General features: G+C 40.5%; 1 protein-coding gene across 1 annotated transcript in view; it reads right to left on the bottom strand.

Annotated features, from left to right (window-relative positions):
• Positions 1-11284, bottom strand: part of HMGN3 (high mobility group nucleosomal binding domain 3) — a 58768-nt gene extending 47484 nt beyond the window's left edge. The window contains 1 exon segment of the mRNA XM_006878411.1: positions 11088-11284. Within this exon segment, the coding sequence (XP_006878473.1) occupies positions 11088-11102 (15 nt within the window). The 5' untranslated portion in view covers positions 11103-11284.
• Between the last annotated feature and the right edge of the window lie 2707 nt (positions 11285-13991).

Here is a 13991-nt window from a genome sequence, read left to right as displayed (position 1 = left end):
CACAAAAACAGGGTCACTATGAGTCTGTACTGACTCAGCTGGCACCTAACAACAACAGAAATACTACTGTAAAATACCTGATATCAACCACTGTTCCACCACTCAGTATCCTTCCCCATGTCTTATGGTTCTGAAATTCACTGCAACATCTCACAGAACCCACAGACCATCAAGGAAATGGCTCATACAGTTGTTGAAACTGCCAAGTACCAAACCCTCAGTTTTTGTGTAAGTCTGGTGGATTCACTTCACTCATGCCAAATTGTTGACTCATAAGGTTATAGAAACTGTTGGGGGTATAGAAACTTGTTGGGGGTCTTCCTCTTTTTCTCTGACCTTCCACTTTACCAAACATGATATGCTTTTCTTTAGGGACTGGTCCCTCCTGACAATATGTCCGAAGTATGAGAGACAAAGTCTGGTCATTCTGGCTTCTCATTAGCATTATGGCTGTACTTCTTCTTTTGGCAGTCTAGGGTACTTTTAATATTCTTCTCCAAGACCACAACTCAAATACATCAATTCTTCTACAGTCTTCCTTATTCACATTCCAACTTTAAGGTGAGTATGAGATTATTAAAAATGCCATGGCTTAGGTCAGGCACACCCGAGTCCTCAAACTGACATCTTTGCTCTTCAACACTTTAAAGAGGTCTTGTGCAGCAGAATTGCCTAATGCAATACGTCGTTTAATTTCTTGACTGCTGCTTCCATGAGTGTTGATGGTTGATCTGAGAAAAATGGTGTCTTTGACAACTTCAATCTTTTCTCCATTTATCTTGATGTCATTTATTGGTTCAGAGGTGAGGGTTAGAGTAGTTGGATGTTTGGGATATCTTTAACAAAACTCTACCTCATAGAGACTAGCCTCATGCTGATCCTTCTAAAATAAATCATTGTTGCAGGACCCTATTAAAAAAAGCAAGGTACTTGAACAGACATTTCACCTGACACATACCTTATACCAGAGTAAGCACATGAGATGATGCTCATTATCATTAGTTATTATAGAAATGTAAATTAAAATTCAAGTAGCCCAAGTGATGCAACAGTTAAGTCCTCAGCTGTTAAATGAAAGGCTGGCAGTTTGAACCCATCCTCCAGCTTCAAGGGAAAAGGGCCTGGTGATCTGCTGTTGTAATGATTATAAGCCAATAAAACTCTATGGGGGAGGGGGACAATTCTACTTTGTCCCATGGAGTGACTACGAGTTGAAGTAAAACAAACTTAAAAGATTGACAATAGGGAACCAGAGATATCAATTTTCAAACAAATTTGTAAACAAAGTACAAAGAGGGAAAAAATATTATAGTTACAGAACTTCTAAATGGAGAGGAAGTCAAGTCAATGTTTAGATAGAAAGGATTGCTTTAAACCTGCAAAGAAATTAATAAATTACAGGGTGGTTTTAATTAATCTACTCATTAAAAAAAAAAAAAATAAGAGGAAACTCATAAAAATTTAATAAGCACTAAAACAACACCAATAGCGGTTATGTGCCCCGGAGTCAGTTCTGACTCATAGTGAGCCTGTACAGGGTTTCCGAGGCTGTAAATTTTTACGGGAGCAGAAAGCCTCATCTTTCTCCCGCAGAACAGCTGGCAGTTTTGAACTGCTTATCTTGAGGTTAGCAACCCAATTCGTAACCACTACGCTACCAGAGCTCCTCTCTCTCCCTTTTTTCCATCTCTCTCACTCTCCCCCTCTTGCCCCGTCCTTTCTCTCTCCATATATACAGAAACAAAATGAACTCGGCACAGAAAATTATGTGGAACAAAGAAACCAGCAGCACCCAAGCACAAAACAAAAATCCATAGCAACGTGACAGCACTAAAGTTATAACTGTCTATAATGATACTGGGAGGCCTGGTGTGATGCTGTAGGATAAGCACTGGACCACAAGGTCGGTATGAATCGCAATGTCTGTGGTTCAAATTCGCTAGGGTTGCCCTGAGTTGGAACCAACTTGACAGCGCTAACAACAACAACAACAATAACTGCACTGGACGTAAATGATTAAAGATTAAATACAGCAGTCAAGAGACTGAAAGTAGCAGGATGAATAAGAAAAGAAGACCCATCAATATGCTATCTACAAGAAACAAACTTTAAACACAAAGATGAAAATGACTAAAAATCGGAGTGGAAAAAAATGTGTCAAGCAAATGACAATTTTAAACAAATAGGAATGACAATATTAATTTCTAATAAAACTGATTTTAATGCATAAGTCAGCAGAAGAGAAGGATATTATATAATGATTAAAGAGTCAATTGAAAAAGAGGACATAGTTAATATCTATGCACTCAATGAAAAGTCTAAAAATACATAAATCAAACTTTAGCAAAAGTGAAGAGAAAAATAGACTTTACAACAATAGTAGATTTTAATACAGCGCGTTTGATGAAAGAAAGAACAATCAGAAACTCAGCAAAGACACAGAGAGAACTAAACAACACAATCAAGCACATGAATGACCTCATAGACATATACAGAACACCAACCAAAAGCAGCACAACATTCTGCAGAACATACTAAATGTTAGGCAATAAAGCAAATCTCAATAAATTAAAAACAATTAAATATTACAAAGCATCTTCTCAAATCACAATGGTATAATATTAGAAATTAACAAAAGGAAGAAAAAAAAATCAATCATAAGGAACTCGAATAACACCATGCTTAAAAACTTAAGTGCCATCAAGTCAGTTCCGACTTAGTGACCATATACAGGCTTTCCGAGAAGCAGCTGGTGGGTTTGAACTGCTGACCTTGTGGTTCAAAATCCAGTGCTAATCCTACAGTGCCACACAAGGAGTGTGAAATCCTAAAAAGTAGACACTTATTTGCTTCTCAAGACTTTACCAAAAGCACAAAAAGAGAGCCCACAGACTAGGAAAAAAACTTTTGGCAATGGGCTATCACACAAGGGACTAATCTCTAAAATTTATATATATATATATAACTTCAATCAGGAGTCCTACTTAAAAACTACTGATAATAGGAGAAATAAAAATGGGGAAAAAAATTCTTGAATCAAACAAGAACGAAAATACAACATACCAAAATCTTTGGGAAGTAGCAAAAGTAGTGCTCAGAGGGTAATTTATAAAAATTAATTGTTGCTGTTGTAATGTTAAGTGCCTTCGAGTCGGTTCTGACTTATAGTGACCCTGTATAGGGTTTCTGAGGAGCAGCTAGTGAGCTTGAAATGCTGACCCTGCAGTTCAAACTGACCTTACAGTCTGGTGCATTAATCTGCAGCACCGTACAATAGCAATCAATGCACACGTGTAAAAAGAAGAACCCAAATCAACTCTGTAATCTAACATCTCCAAGAATTCAAAAAAGAACAGCAACATATCCCTATAGTCACCAGAAGAAAAGAAGTAATATAGAGCAGAAGTAAAAGAAACAGAAAATAGCCAAGTATTAGAAAGAATCAATAATAAGACTAGAAGTTGGTCCCAATAAATCATACAAAGGAAACGAAGGAGAAGATGCAAAAAATATTAATAAGAAATGAAATGGGTGACATTACAACAGAACCAACCGAAATAAAAACAATACTATAAAGAACTAAACTCTAACAAATTTGAAAAAAGAAATGGTCAAGTTAGAAACACACTACCTACCTAAGCTAACACAGTCCTAAGCAGAAAATCTGAGCAGACCCACAACAGAAGAGGACTCCTAGTGTGGCGCTGTAGGTTGTTGTTGTTAAGTGCCATCAAGTCGGTTCCGACCCATAGCGACCCTGTACAGGGTTTCCGAGGGTGTAAATCTTTACGGGAGTAGAAAGCCTCATCTTTCTCCCGCGGAGCAGCTGGTAGTTTCGAACTGCGGACCTTAAGGTTCGCAGCCCGATTCGTAACCACTACACTACCAGTGGCGCTGTAGGATCAGCACTGAATTGCAAACCACAAGGTCCGCAGTTCAAATCTACCAGGTGCTCCTCAGCAACCCTACATAGTGTTGCTATGAGTCAGAACCTACTTGATGGCATGAAGCAACCATAACAAAAGAAGAAATTATTTGGGCCGTTACAAAATTTTCAACAACAAAAAAGTCTAGGTTCAGGTAGCAAATATTAATGGCAGTTTATTTATAATCACTCAATCCAAATGTCCATGAACCTGAGAAAGGATAAACAAAAGTGGTATATTTATACAATAGAATATTGTTGTTACTAAGTGCCATTGAGTCAGTTCCAACCTAAAGCGACCCTGGATAGGGTTTCGGAGGAGCAGCTGGTGAAACTGAACCGCCAACCTTGCAGTTCAAATGGCTTTGCAGTCTGGCATATTAACCCACAGTGCCACACCAGGACTCCAACAGAATATTAGTGAACAATAAAAAAAAAGAACAAGGTACTTACATAAAGTACAACATTGATGGACCTTTTAAGGGTTATGGAGGGACTTGGGATTGATTATAAACAACATGAGGGAAGTTTTTGGAGTGAAGGACTGATGCTAGTGGATGTACAACTCTATAAACCATTTACAATACCATAATACACTTTGAATTATACGGGGTTTATGTACATAAAATTATCTGCAATTTGTGGGTCTTAAATCATAGCTCATTAAAGCATGTTTCTAAAAAAGGCAATTATAGTCCATCCACACTGTGTGAAAATGTTGGCGTGTCTGTCCATATTCCTTAACCCGGGGCAATGATTCTTTCAATCTTTGCTAAACAGCCTGGGTAAAAAAAGTCACTTCTCTTTAATGTTAATAGTATATATTTTTTTGATTTCTAGTAATTTAAAACATTTTTCTCAATAGATTATCTATTTGAGTATGTATGTATGTATCTGTTTTATAAGGATATGTGTGAGTTCTTCATGTTTGAAAAAAATGTAAACATTTTTCAGTAGTACATCGTGCAAATATTTTTGCCAGTTCTTCAAAGACTTTAAAATTTTGTTAATAGTGGATTTTTTCTTTTGCTATGTTGAAAATACCCATTTTCCTGTAGTTAAATTTATCTGTAATTTAATTTTGCTTCTGCCACTGGTGTATGATAAGTGATATTCTTTTGAAAGCTTCATCATAAAACTTTAGCATTCTGAATTTAGCATCTACTGTGTCAAGCCCAACAGTACTACCAGCCTTTAAATTTTAAGAAAACAGACCTAATATCAAATTTCCAAGTAGAAGAAGACAGCTTTTTATTTCCTAAACCTTTATTTTTTAAGTGTAAACAGATATTGCTGCTTATATCTCCAATTTATGGAAAACTGCCTCATTAGAGAGTTTCTGAGAGATGTGATACACTAGATAGTTTCAACAGTGTTGAGTGATGAACAGAGCTGGGGAGTCAGGGAAGGATGTAAAAATGTGCTAGTCCTTGCTAATCATTCCAGGGCAAAGATTCTGGCTGATACCGTTTATAGAACATCAGGTCATTACATAGCAATGCGAACACTGCAAGCACGTGGGGTCTGATCTGAATAGCCTAGAACTCAGTTACTCATTGTCCCACTACCACCTGAGTCCATACTGTTATCAATTGATGGTAACCTACTACCCTCTAGGTCATACACACTTTATTTAAATCTCATCAACTCAGAAAGAGATTAATAGGAATGAAGAACTGCTCACTCTCAGGGGCTGGACTGCTTCAAAAAACACTATCTCAGTTAAAAGCAAATAAAACCAAAAAATACTTGGTTTAATGCTATCATATGTAAACACCTAGATAAAACTGACAAAGATAGGACTGGGAAATACCATAAAAGCATATTATATTTATATATACAATAGATATTATGGCCTTGAGGAGAATGTGGTGGCTACATAAAACAAGCACTGGATTGTGAATGACAAGGTCGGTGGTTTGAGCCCACCAGCTGCTCTGCAGGAGAAAGTAGAGGCTTTCTGCTTCCGCAAAGATTTAAAGGCTTGGAAACCCTAAACAGAGTCCCTATGAGTCAGAACCAACTGGACAGCACTTTAACAATAACAACAGCCCAATTAATTGCTTCACTACTAGCTGAAGGGTTGGCAGTTGAACACACCCAGAGATACCTCAGGAGACAGGCATGCCCACCTATGTCTGAAAGGTCACACCCTTGGAAACCAGTATGCTCTGTACACATTGGATTGCCATGAGTCAGAACCAACTTACAGGACCATCCCGAATCCAACCTTTTTTGCTTATCAGTCCTAGACTATAAATGCCCTGTTGGCATGCTGTTGATTCCCGTTGATTGTAACCTCATGTGTTAGAGAGCAGAACTGCCCCAAAGAGTTTTCTTAGCTGTGACCTTAATGGAAACAAATCATCGGGACATTTTTCCACAATACTTCTGGGTGGGTATGAACCCCCAACTTTTTAGTTAGTAGTCTAACACAAAACAAACATCTGTACCACTTAGGGACCTCATCCTAGTATGGTGGTGGTGGTGGTAGTGTGCCGTGGAGTCAATTCTGACTCATAGTGACCGTGCATAGGGTTTCTGAGGCTGTAAATCTTTATGGGAGCAGAAAGCCTCATTTTTCTCCTGCAGAACTGCTAGTAGTTCCGAACGGCTGACCATGAGGTTAGCAGTCTGACACGTAACCACTACGCTACCAGAGCTCCTTCATCCTAGTATAGAGCAGGAAAATATTAGATTTTAGAATATACACTATGTTGTTAAGTGCCGTTGAGTCAATTAGGGTTTCCAAGGAGAAGCTGGTGAACTTGAACCGCCGACCTTGCAGTTCAAACGACTTCACAGTCTGACGCATTAGCCCACAGCGCCTAAATATTCTATAAAATACAAACCACTGTAATGTTATTCATTGTTTTATAACACCTAACTGAGCCCTGGCGGTGCTGTGGGAGGAAGATGAGTTTCTATTCCTGTGGAGATTTAGTCTCAAAGTTTCAATGAGCTGGAATCAACCAGACGGCAGTGAATTTTTAATTAAATTATATTTATGTTCCATGTTGTTGTTAAATGCTGTCAAGTTGGTTTTGACAAACAGAAACTCATAGTTTCCGAGGAGCATTTGAAGTGCCAAACTTGAGGTTACCAGTCCAGTGATTATCCTATAGCACCACACTAGAACTTGGGTAAGTTCCATTATTGTTGTTGTTAAGTGCCGTCGAGTCGGTTCTGACTCATAGCGACCCTGACTGAGGTTTCCAAGGAGTGTCTGGTAAGTTTGAAGCACCTATCGTGCAGTTCAAACTGACCTTAAGGTTCAGTGTTTGTTCTACAGTGCCACACCAAGACTCCATAATTTCCATGTTGTTGTTGTTGTTGTTATGTGCCGTGGAGTCAGTTCCGACTCATAGCGACCCTGTACAGGGTTTCCGAGGCTGTAATTCTTTACGGGAGCGGAAAGCCTCATCTTTCTCCCGTGGAACAGCTGGTAGTTTCGAACTGCTGACCATGAGATTCTCAACCCGATTCGTAACCACTGCGCTACCAGAGCTCCTTATAATTTCCATAAGAGCAATGAATTAAATTGAAGCTGTGTGAGCACAGATTGTGTATCCCTGTGGTTTTTAAACAGTGCTAGGACTCTGTATGGTGTGGTGCTGTGGGTTAATGCACTGGACTGCAAAGTTGGTTTGAACCACAAGGTCGGTGGTTCAAGCTTACCAGATGTTCCTCAGAAATCCTACACAGGGTTGCTATGGTCAGAACCAACTTGATGGCATTTAACAACAAGAACTCTAGAAGACTTCTGGTGTGGTGCTGTGGATCAACACTGGACTGAGAATCAAAAGGTCTGAAGTTCAAACCCACTAGCTGCTCCTCAAAAACCCTACACAGGGTCGTTGTGAGTTGCAACTGACTTGACAGCGCTTAACAACAACAACAACAGGACTCTAGAGGGAGCACTATGGTTCTTTAGGGTTAAGTACTGGGCTTCGAACCACAAGATCAGCAGTTTGAGACCACCAGCTGCGCCTGTGAAACCCTATACAGGGTTGCTATGAGTGGGAAAAAGATGAGTGAGGCGTTCTGCTCCCACGGAGATTTATAGCCTCAGATCCTATACAGGGTTGCTATGAGTCTGAATGGACTTGACAGCACTTAAGAAGTAGAACAAAAGGATTCTAGAGGAGTCTTGGTGCGGTTCTGTAGGATAAATACAGGACTGCTAATACCAAGGTCAGCAGTTCATACCCATTATTTACTCAGTGGGAAGCCTATACAGGGTTGCTATGAGCTGGAACCAACTCATGACATTTAACAACAAGAGGCCTCTAGATGTTATTGGTTTTATTTCTGCACAACAGCTTACTCTGTTACTCTTTAAATAATCACTCTTGATTTCTGCAAAAAGGTACAAACAAGGGGCCGAGATGGCAAAAAAAAAAAACCCCACATTGTGGGGTGCTTTTAAAACTTATTAAAATGTTTACTTTTCAGTTTTTAGTCATGAAAAATATTGTGTAGTAGTATGTAAATGCTTTGGCAGTTACCCCTGCATTACAGATCTTGAAGACCTATGAATGCGTCCTAGGATCTTTTCTTTGGAAGAGAGACTATACCTAATGACAGTGGTTCCCATGTAAGCCTAGTGAACTCCAGCATTCCATGAGACGTCTCCAAGGTTTGACTGAAACATAGGATGGTCATGATTGTTGTTGTTAAGTGCCGTTGAGTTGCTTCCTACTCACAGCAACGACTCTGTCTAGCATTTCCAAGGATAGCCACGTTTAATTTGTTGTTGCTCCTGTCCAGGTATCAACTCAGGACTTTGAGCTCCAGGTATACATGATATATTTTCCTATTAATCATGGACATTTTCTGATGTCCTGAGGGATGGATGACACACAGGTGCTGGTACACAGATGTGTCTCAAGGCCCAGGAAGCCTGGCCAGTTTATTCAAAGGGAAATGAAATCATAATTATGTCTCCATGAAAGTAGTGGACAGTGGGGAAATTAAGAGGTAATCACTTCACCAACTCTAGCTCTTGAATAACAAGAAAGAATTGGTTCTACTACGTCCCCACTGCCATCAAGTCAATTCTGACTCCTAGCCACCCTATATAGGGTTTCTGAGACTGGAAATCTTTATAGGAGACAACAGATTCATCTTTCTCCCGTGGAGTGGCTGGTGGGTTTGCACTGCCAACCCTGAAGTTAGCAGTCCAATACCTCCTAATCCACTGTCTCAGGTACCATTATATATAAAGAATACACATTTAATTTACTGTTCATCTAAACTTTTGATAGTAATTCCCAGGAACTCACTTACCTCTATAACCTTGAAGATTTGACTCTACGAGTCCTTAACCCTCAGAGAAAATACTGAAAAAGATCACATTATTTTAATATCCTCATTCCACTACAGTTCTTTTATGAAAATTAAGTTTAAATACATTTAAAGTATTAATGTCCTTAATATGCCGTTTATCTTCTTAGGATAGGAATCTCTGAATTTCCTAAACTCTTCTTGACCCACTACTAAACGAAGAGAATGGTTGAGAATACGGACTTTAGTATATACAGCATCGGATTAAATCTTTCCTAATAGTATTAGCCTGTTGAGATATTGGACAATTCATCTAACTCCCAGTTCAATGATGATAACCTGTCAAGGTGTTCTGAGGAATGAATAAGATATTCAAAGTCACACTTGTTACACAGTACATGTGCACAATACACTACATTTACAAAAACAAACAAAAAACAGCAGTTGGCCTCTGGTCGATTTTGATTTATGATAAACCATGTGTACAATGGCTGATTTATCAGAAGCAGATTGCTAAATCTCCTGTATCGCCCCCAGGTGCCTTTAGTTTGTTAGTCCAGGGCTATATGGTCTGTGCAACCCAGGCACCCATAAACTATAAGATTTTTAAGACAGTTCTAATTATTACCCTTTTTAGAAAGTGGATAGAAGACAAGTTTCCAACAAATTCTTAGTAAAGGCAGATAAATAGGAAAATCTTTTGAACTTAAAAAACTTAAATATTTTATAATAATGCATTCATTCACACACATAAATTAGACCACACTTTAGCCAATAAAGCAGTATATTATTTGTAAGTATGCTTCAAACTGAATTCCCAGACTGGTTAATACTGGGGAAGGTGGTTAGGAGGATGCACAACATTACGTAGGGAACCAGCCGCCACAAGACGGTTTTCTCTGCATGGAGTGCCTCCTTCTCTTCCTTCTCTGGGACAATAACAAGTCGCTGTCTACCCCAAGGGAGGAATACCTTCCCGTGCGTGGTTGCTGGGCCACAAAGAAGGGGGAACAGTCTGCAAAGGGCAGAAGACGTGACTAAAATGACCCCAGTCCCCTCTACACGCAGAGGGGTGCAGGAGAGCGCAGACCCCGCCTTCCCGACTTCAGAGTGGATTCAAACCGCCAGGGCGGAGGTGGCGGGCCCTGCAGTGCAGCCGCCACAGTAAGAGCCACGGGCGCCGTCCCATCTTCCCGGCAGCCAACTCCGTGGCTCCCGCGGAGATCAGCGGGCAGGTCCAGGCCGCTGGGGCTCCGCCCGCGCCAACCCCAATCTTGATTGACACTTGAGTTGGTACATACGGGTCTGCAGCCACGGAGGGGATCAGGAGAGTGAGCGCTGTTTTAAACATGGCTTTCCCTCTCTCTCCCTTAGCTTCATGGCCATCACGGCGCACCCAGTAGTGGGCACAGCCCACATGGGAATAACTGCCAACATCTGCCCGATTTATTTGCGCCTCCGCCCACCTACCCCTCCCCATCTCCCTATGCTTTTACTTGTTTTTACCCCCTCGCTGTTTTCCCTCTACTTATCCAAAGCCTAGCAGTTTGCAAAGAGGAACTTCCCTCTTAGAAGGGGGAATAGAAAGCCTCTGGTGGTTCTTGTCGTAAGAGGTGGAAACCATTCCAGGGAGAATGAGTTCATAAAGAGGGAAAGCCGTGTCGCTTTGAGAAAGTAATAGTTAGAGATCGAGGCGGACGGAGGGGGTTAGGGGAGGGAAGAAGAAATGCCTGCAACAGACATCTGAAAACAAGTGTGGAGAAGCAAAGAGGATCCATTTTACTACACGCACATTCAGCGCAATCCATTACAATGGCAGGATTTGCTGTAAATACAATTTTTAAAGGCCTTTGAAATCTCTTTTGGTAAGTCTTACCTTTCTCTTCGGCATGATGACTGTGTTCGTACAGCAAAAAGTAAAGCAACGGGCTGGAACTGTTGCTGCCGCCTCTGGATGCTGCCACCACCACTGTAGCTGCTCACGCGCAGGGCACGGCTTAGCCTGGCCTTCCCCGACCCGCACCTCCTTAGCTCACTCCAAGCCCCTGTACTCGCTCGCCTCTCCACTCCTCCTATGAGAAGCCTCGACAGCCGGCAGCGAGGCCCCATTGGCCACCGTAACGTTCTAAATTCCACGAGGACACTCCCACCTCCGCGCGCACTGTTAGCCCAGTTGTAGTTTCCACTTCACCGAAAAATCTGCCCGGCGACTGAGCATGCCCGGTTCAACTTGTAACCCCCAGGCCACACAAACGTGAAGTTTTATTGTTTTGCCGCTGCACTTCTGGATTGTGTCGGTAAGAACAGCATAGGCCGGCCTAGGCAGGACAAAGATTAAGGATGAACATATTAACTTTATAAAGTGAGTATGTACACGAAGGCACTTGATACTTGTGCTACTCATAAAGGCTGGTAATAAATGTTACATGATGGAGGTCTATAAGCGATGGGAAGGTACTCAGTTCTGGAAGAGTCTAGCAATTTCTAAGGGTCTCCATTTCCTCCTCTAGATATCTAGTGACTATAGTCTCTGGTAGCGTAATGGTTATGAGTTGGTTCGCTAACCTCAAGGCCAGTAGTTTGAAACTACTAGCTGTTTGGGGGAGAAAGATGAAGCTTTCTGTTCCCGTAAAAATTTAAAGCCTCAGAAATCCTATATAGGGTTGCTATGGTTTAGAACTGACTCCCCGGCACTCTACCACCACCATAGTCTCTAAAATTGCTTAACTCTAATTTTCCAGAAATCTGTGATTACAATTCACTCTAATTCAGCCAATTTCAAGCTAGCCTTGAAGATGAATAGGCCATGATTGCTATGGAAATTAGGGGGACAATGTACCGATTATTTTATATTTCAAATATATTTAAATGATACCCACTGTAAGAAATAAAAAAGAAAGGAGGAGAGAGTCTTGGCTTCAAAAGCAGGCAGGTTTATTAAGAGTAAACTTGGGAGGGGGTATTCTAAGTCACCAAAAAAAGAGACCAAGAGCCTGCCTGATTCTTACAGACTGGGGTATTTAAGGCAAGGCCATGTGGTCCTGGGTACAATTCTGGCAATTCTGGCGAGTTTTCAATGGGTGGGGTTATGGAGTTTTTCCTGAAACCTAAAATTGAGGGGGGAGGCCGAAAGCAGGGGTGGGGGTAAGGGTGGGGAGTCTCTAGGTGTAATAAAGACTTGTTTTATTCAGTGCTACTTGGGGGTAGTGACAATGCCATTTTGTTGATCAGGCACAGGGTCCACAATGCCACATTTTGTGCTTGATTTGTTTCTTAAAAGTTTTGCAAAGCATTTTAACAGTCAAGGCAGAAACGAACTATCTTTAAAAAGCCAGTTTTACTATGAAACTAAAACTAGTGAGAGACCTCAAAAGAGAAAGCTACAAACCAATATCCTTTGTAAACATAGACACAAAATTCCTGAAAAACTTCGGTCATTCAAATCCAACATTTAAGAAGAAGAATCGAGAATCATTGTGATCAACTGGAGTTTATCCTGGAAATGCAAAATTAGGTTAACATCTGAAAATCGATCAGTGTAGTTCATGATGTTAATAGAATAAAAGGAAAAACCTATATGAGTGTTTCAGTAGATTCAAGAAAAGCACTGGTGAATGGATAAACAATCTGTGGTAAACTCATGCAATGGAATACAACAATAAAACAGAAAAAAAAAATGTTAGGAAGATGTGACAGTCAGCTTTTGTAAGGATTTACAGCATAAAAAATTCTATGAAGCAGTTCTACTTTGTCCTATAGTCATCTATGCGTGTAAGAATTGACTCCAAAACTGGATTTTTTGCATTATATGCAACTGCTTGCTTGCTGAAAGTGAAGACGACTTAAAATACTGATGAAGATCAAAGACCACAGCTTTTAGTATGGTTTGCATCTCAATGTAAAGAAAACAAAACTCCTTACCACTGGACCAATATACAACATTCTTATCAAAGGAGAAAAGACTGAAGTTGTCAAGGACTTCATCTTGGATCAACCATCAACACTCACAGAAGCAGCAGTCAAGAAATCAAATGTATTGCATTAGGTAAATCTACTGGACAAGACCTTTTTAAAGTGTTGAAGAGCAAAGACGTCAGTCTGAAGACTAAAGTGCACCAGATCCAAGCCATGGTATTTTCAGTAACTTCATATGCACGTGAAAGCTGAACAGTGAATAAGGAAGACCATAGAAGGATTGATGCTTTTGAGTTATGGTGTTGGAGGAGAGTATTGAAAGTGCCATGAGCTGCCAGAAGACCAAACAGATCTATGTTGGACGAAGTGCATCCAAAGTGCTCCTTGGAGGCTAGGATGGCCAAACTTCATCTCTCATACTTTGGACATATTGTCAGGAGGGACCAGTCTCTGGAGAACATACCATGTTTGGTAAGGTAGAGGGTCAGAGGAAAAGAGGAAGACCTCTGGTGAGATGGATTGGCAAAGTGGCACCGTCAGTGGGTTCAAGTGTGGCAACAATTGTGAGGTTGGTCCAGGATTGGGCAGTGCTTCATTCTGTTGTACATAGGGTCACTATGAGTCGGTACTGAATTGATGGCGCTTAACTACAACATGCAACTGCATGAATGAATATACAAAAAGTTGCATCAAAGCAAATATGAAAGATCATACTAAAAAGTTTCATTTATATGAAATTTAAAGGAAAAACTAGACAAGGTTACGTTCCTAGAAAAGGCCAAAATTAGGCAAAGTTAGGTTCAGAATCAAATTAGAAACTTAGCTTAACATAATAGGAAAATGACCTGAGGACTTGTTAGGTTGT

This window comes from Chrysochloris asiatica, unplaced genomic scaffold (assembly GCF_000296735.1).
Source record: "Chrysochloris asiatica unplaced genomic scaffold, ChrAsi1.0 scaffold00286, whole genome shotgun sequence".
In the NCBI taxonomy this organism is placed as follows: domain Eukaryota; kingdom Metazoa; phylum Chordata; class Mammalia; order Afrosoricida; family Chrysochloridae; genus Chrysochloris; species Chrysochloris asiatica.
Note: the sequence above shows the minus strand (reverse complement) of the source record. Positions and strands in the feature narration are given on the sequence as shown.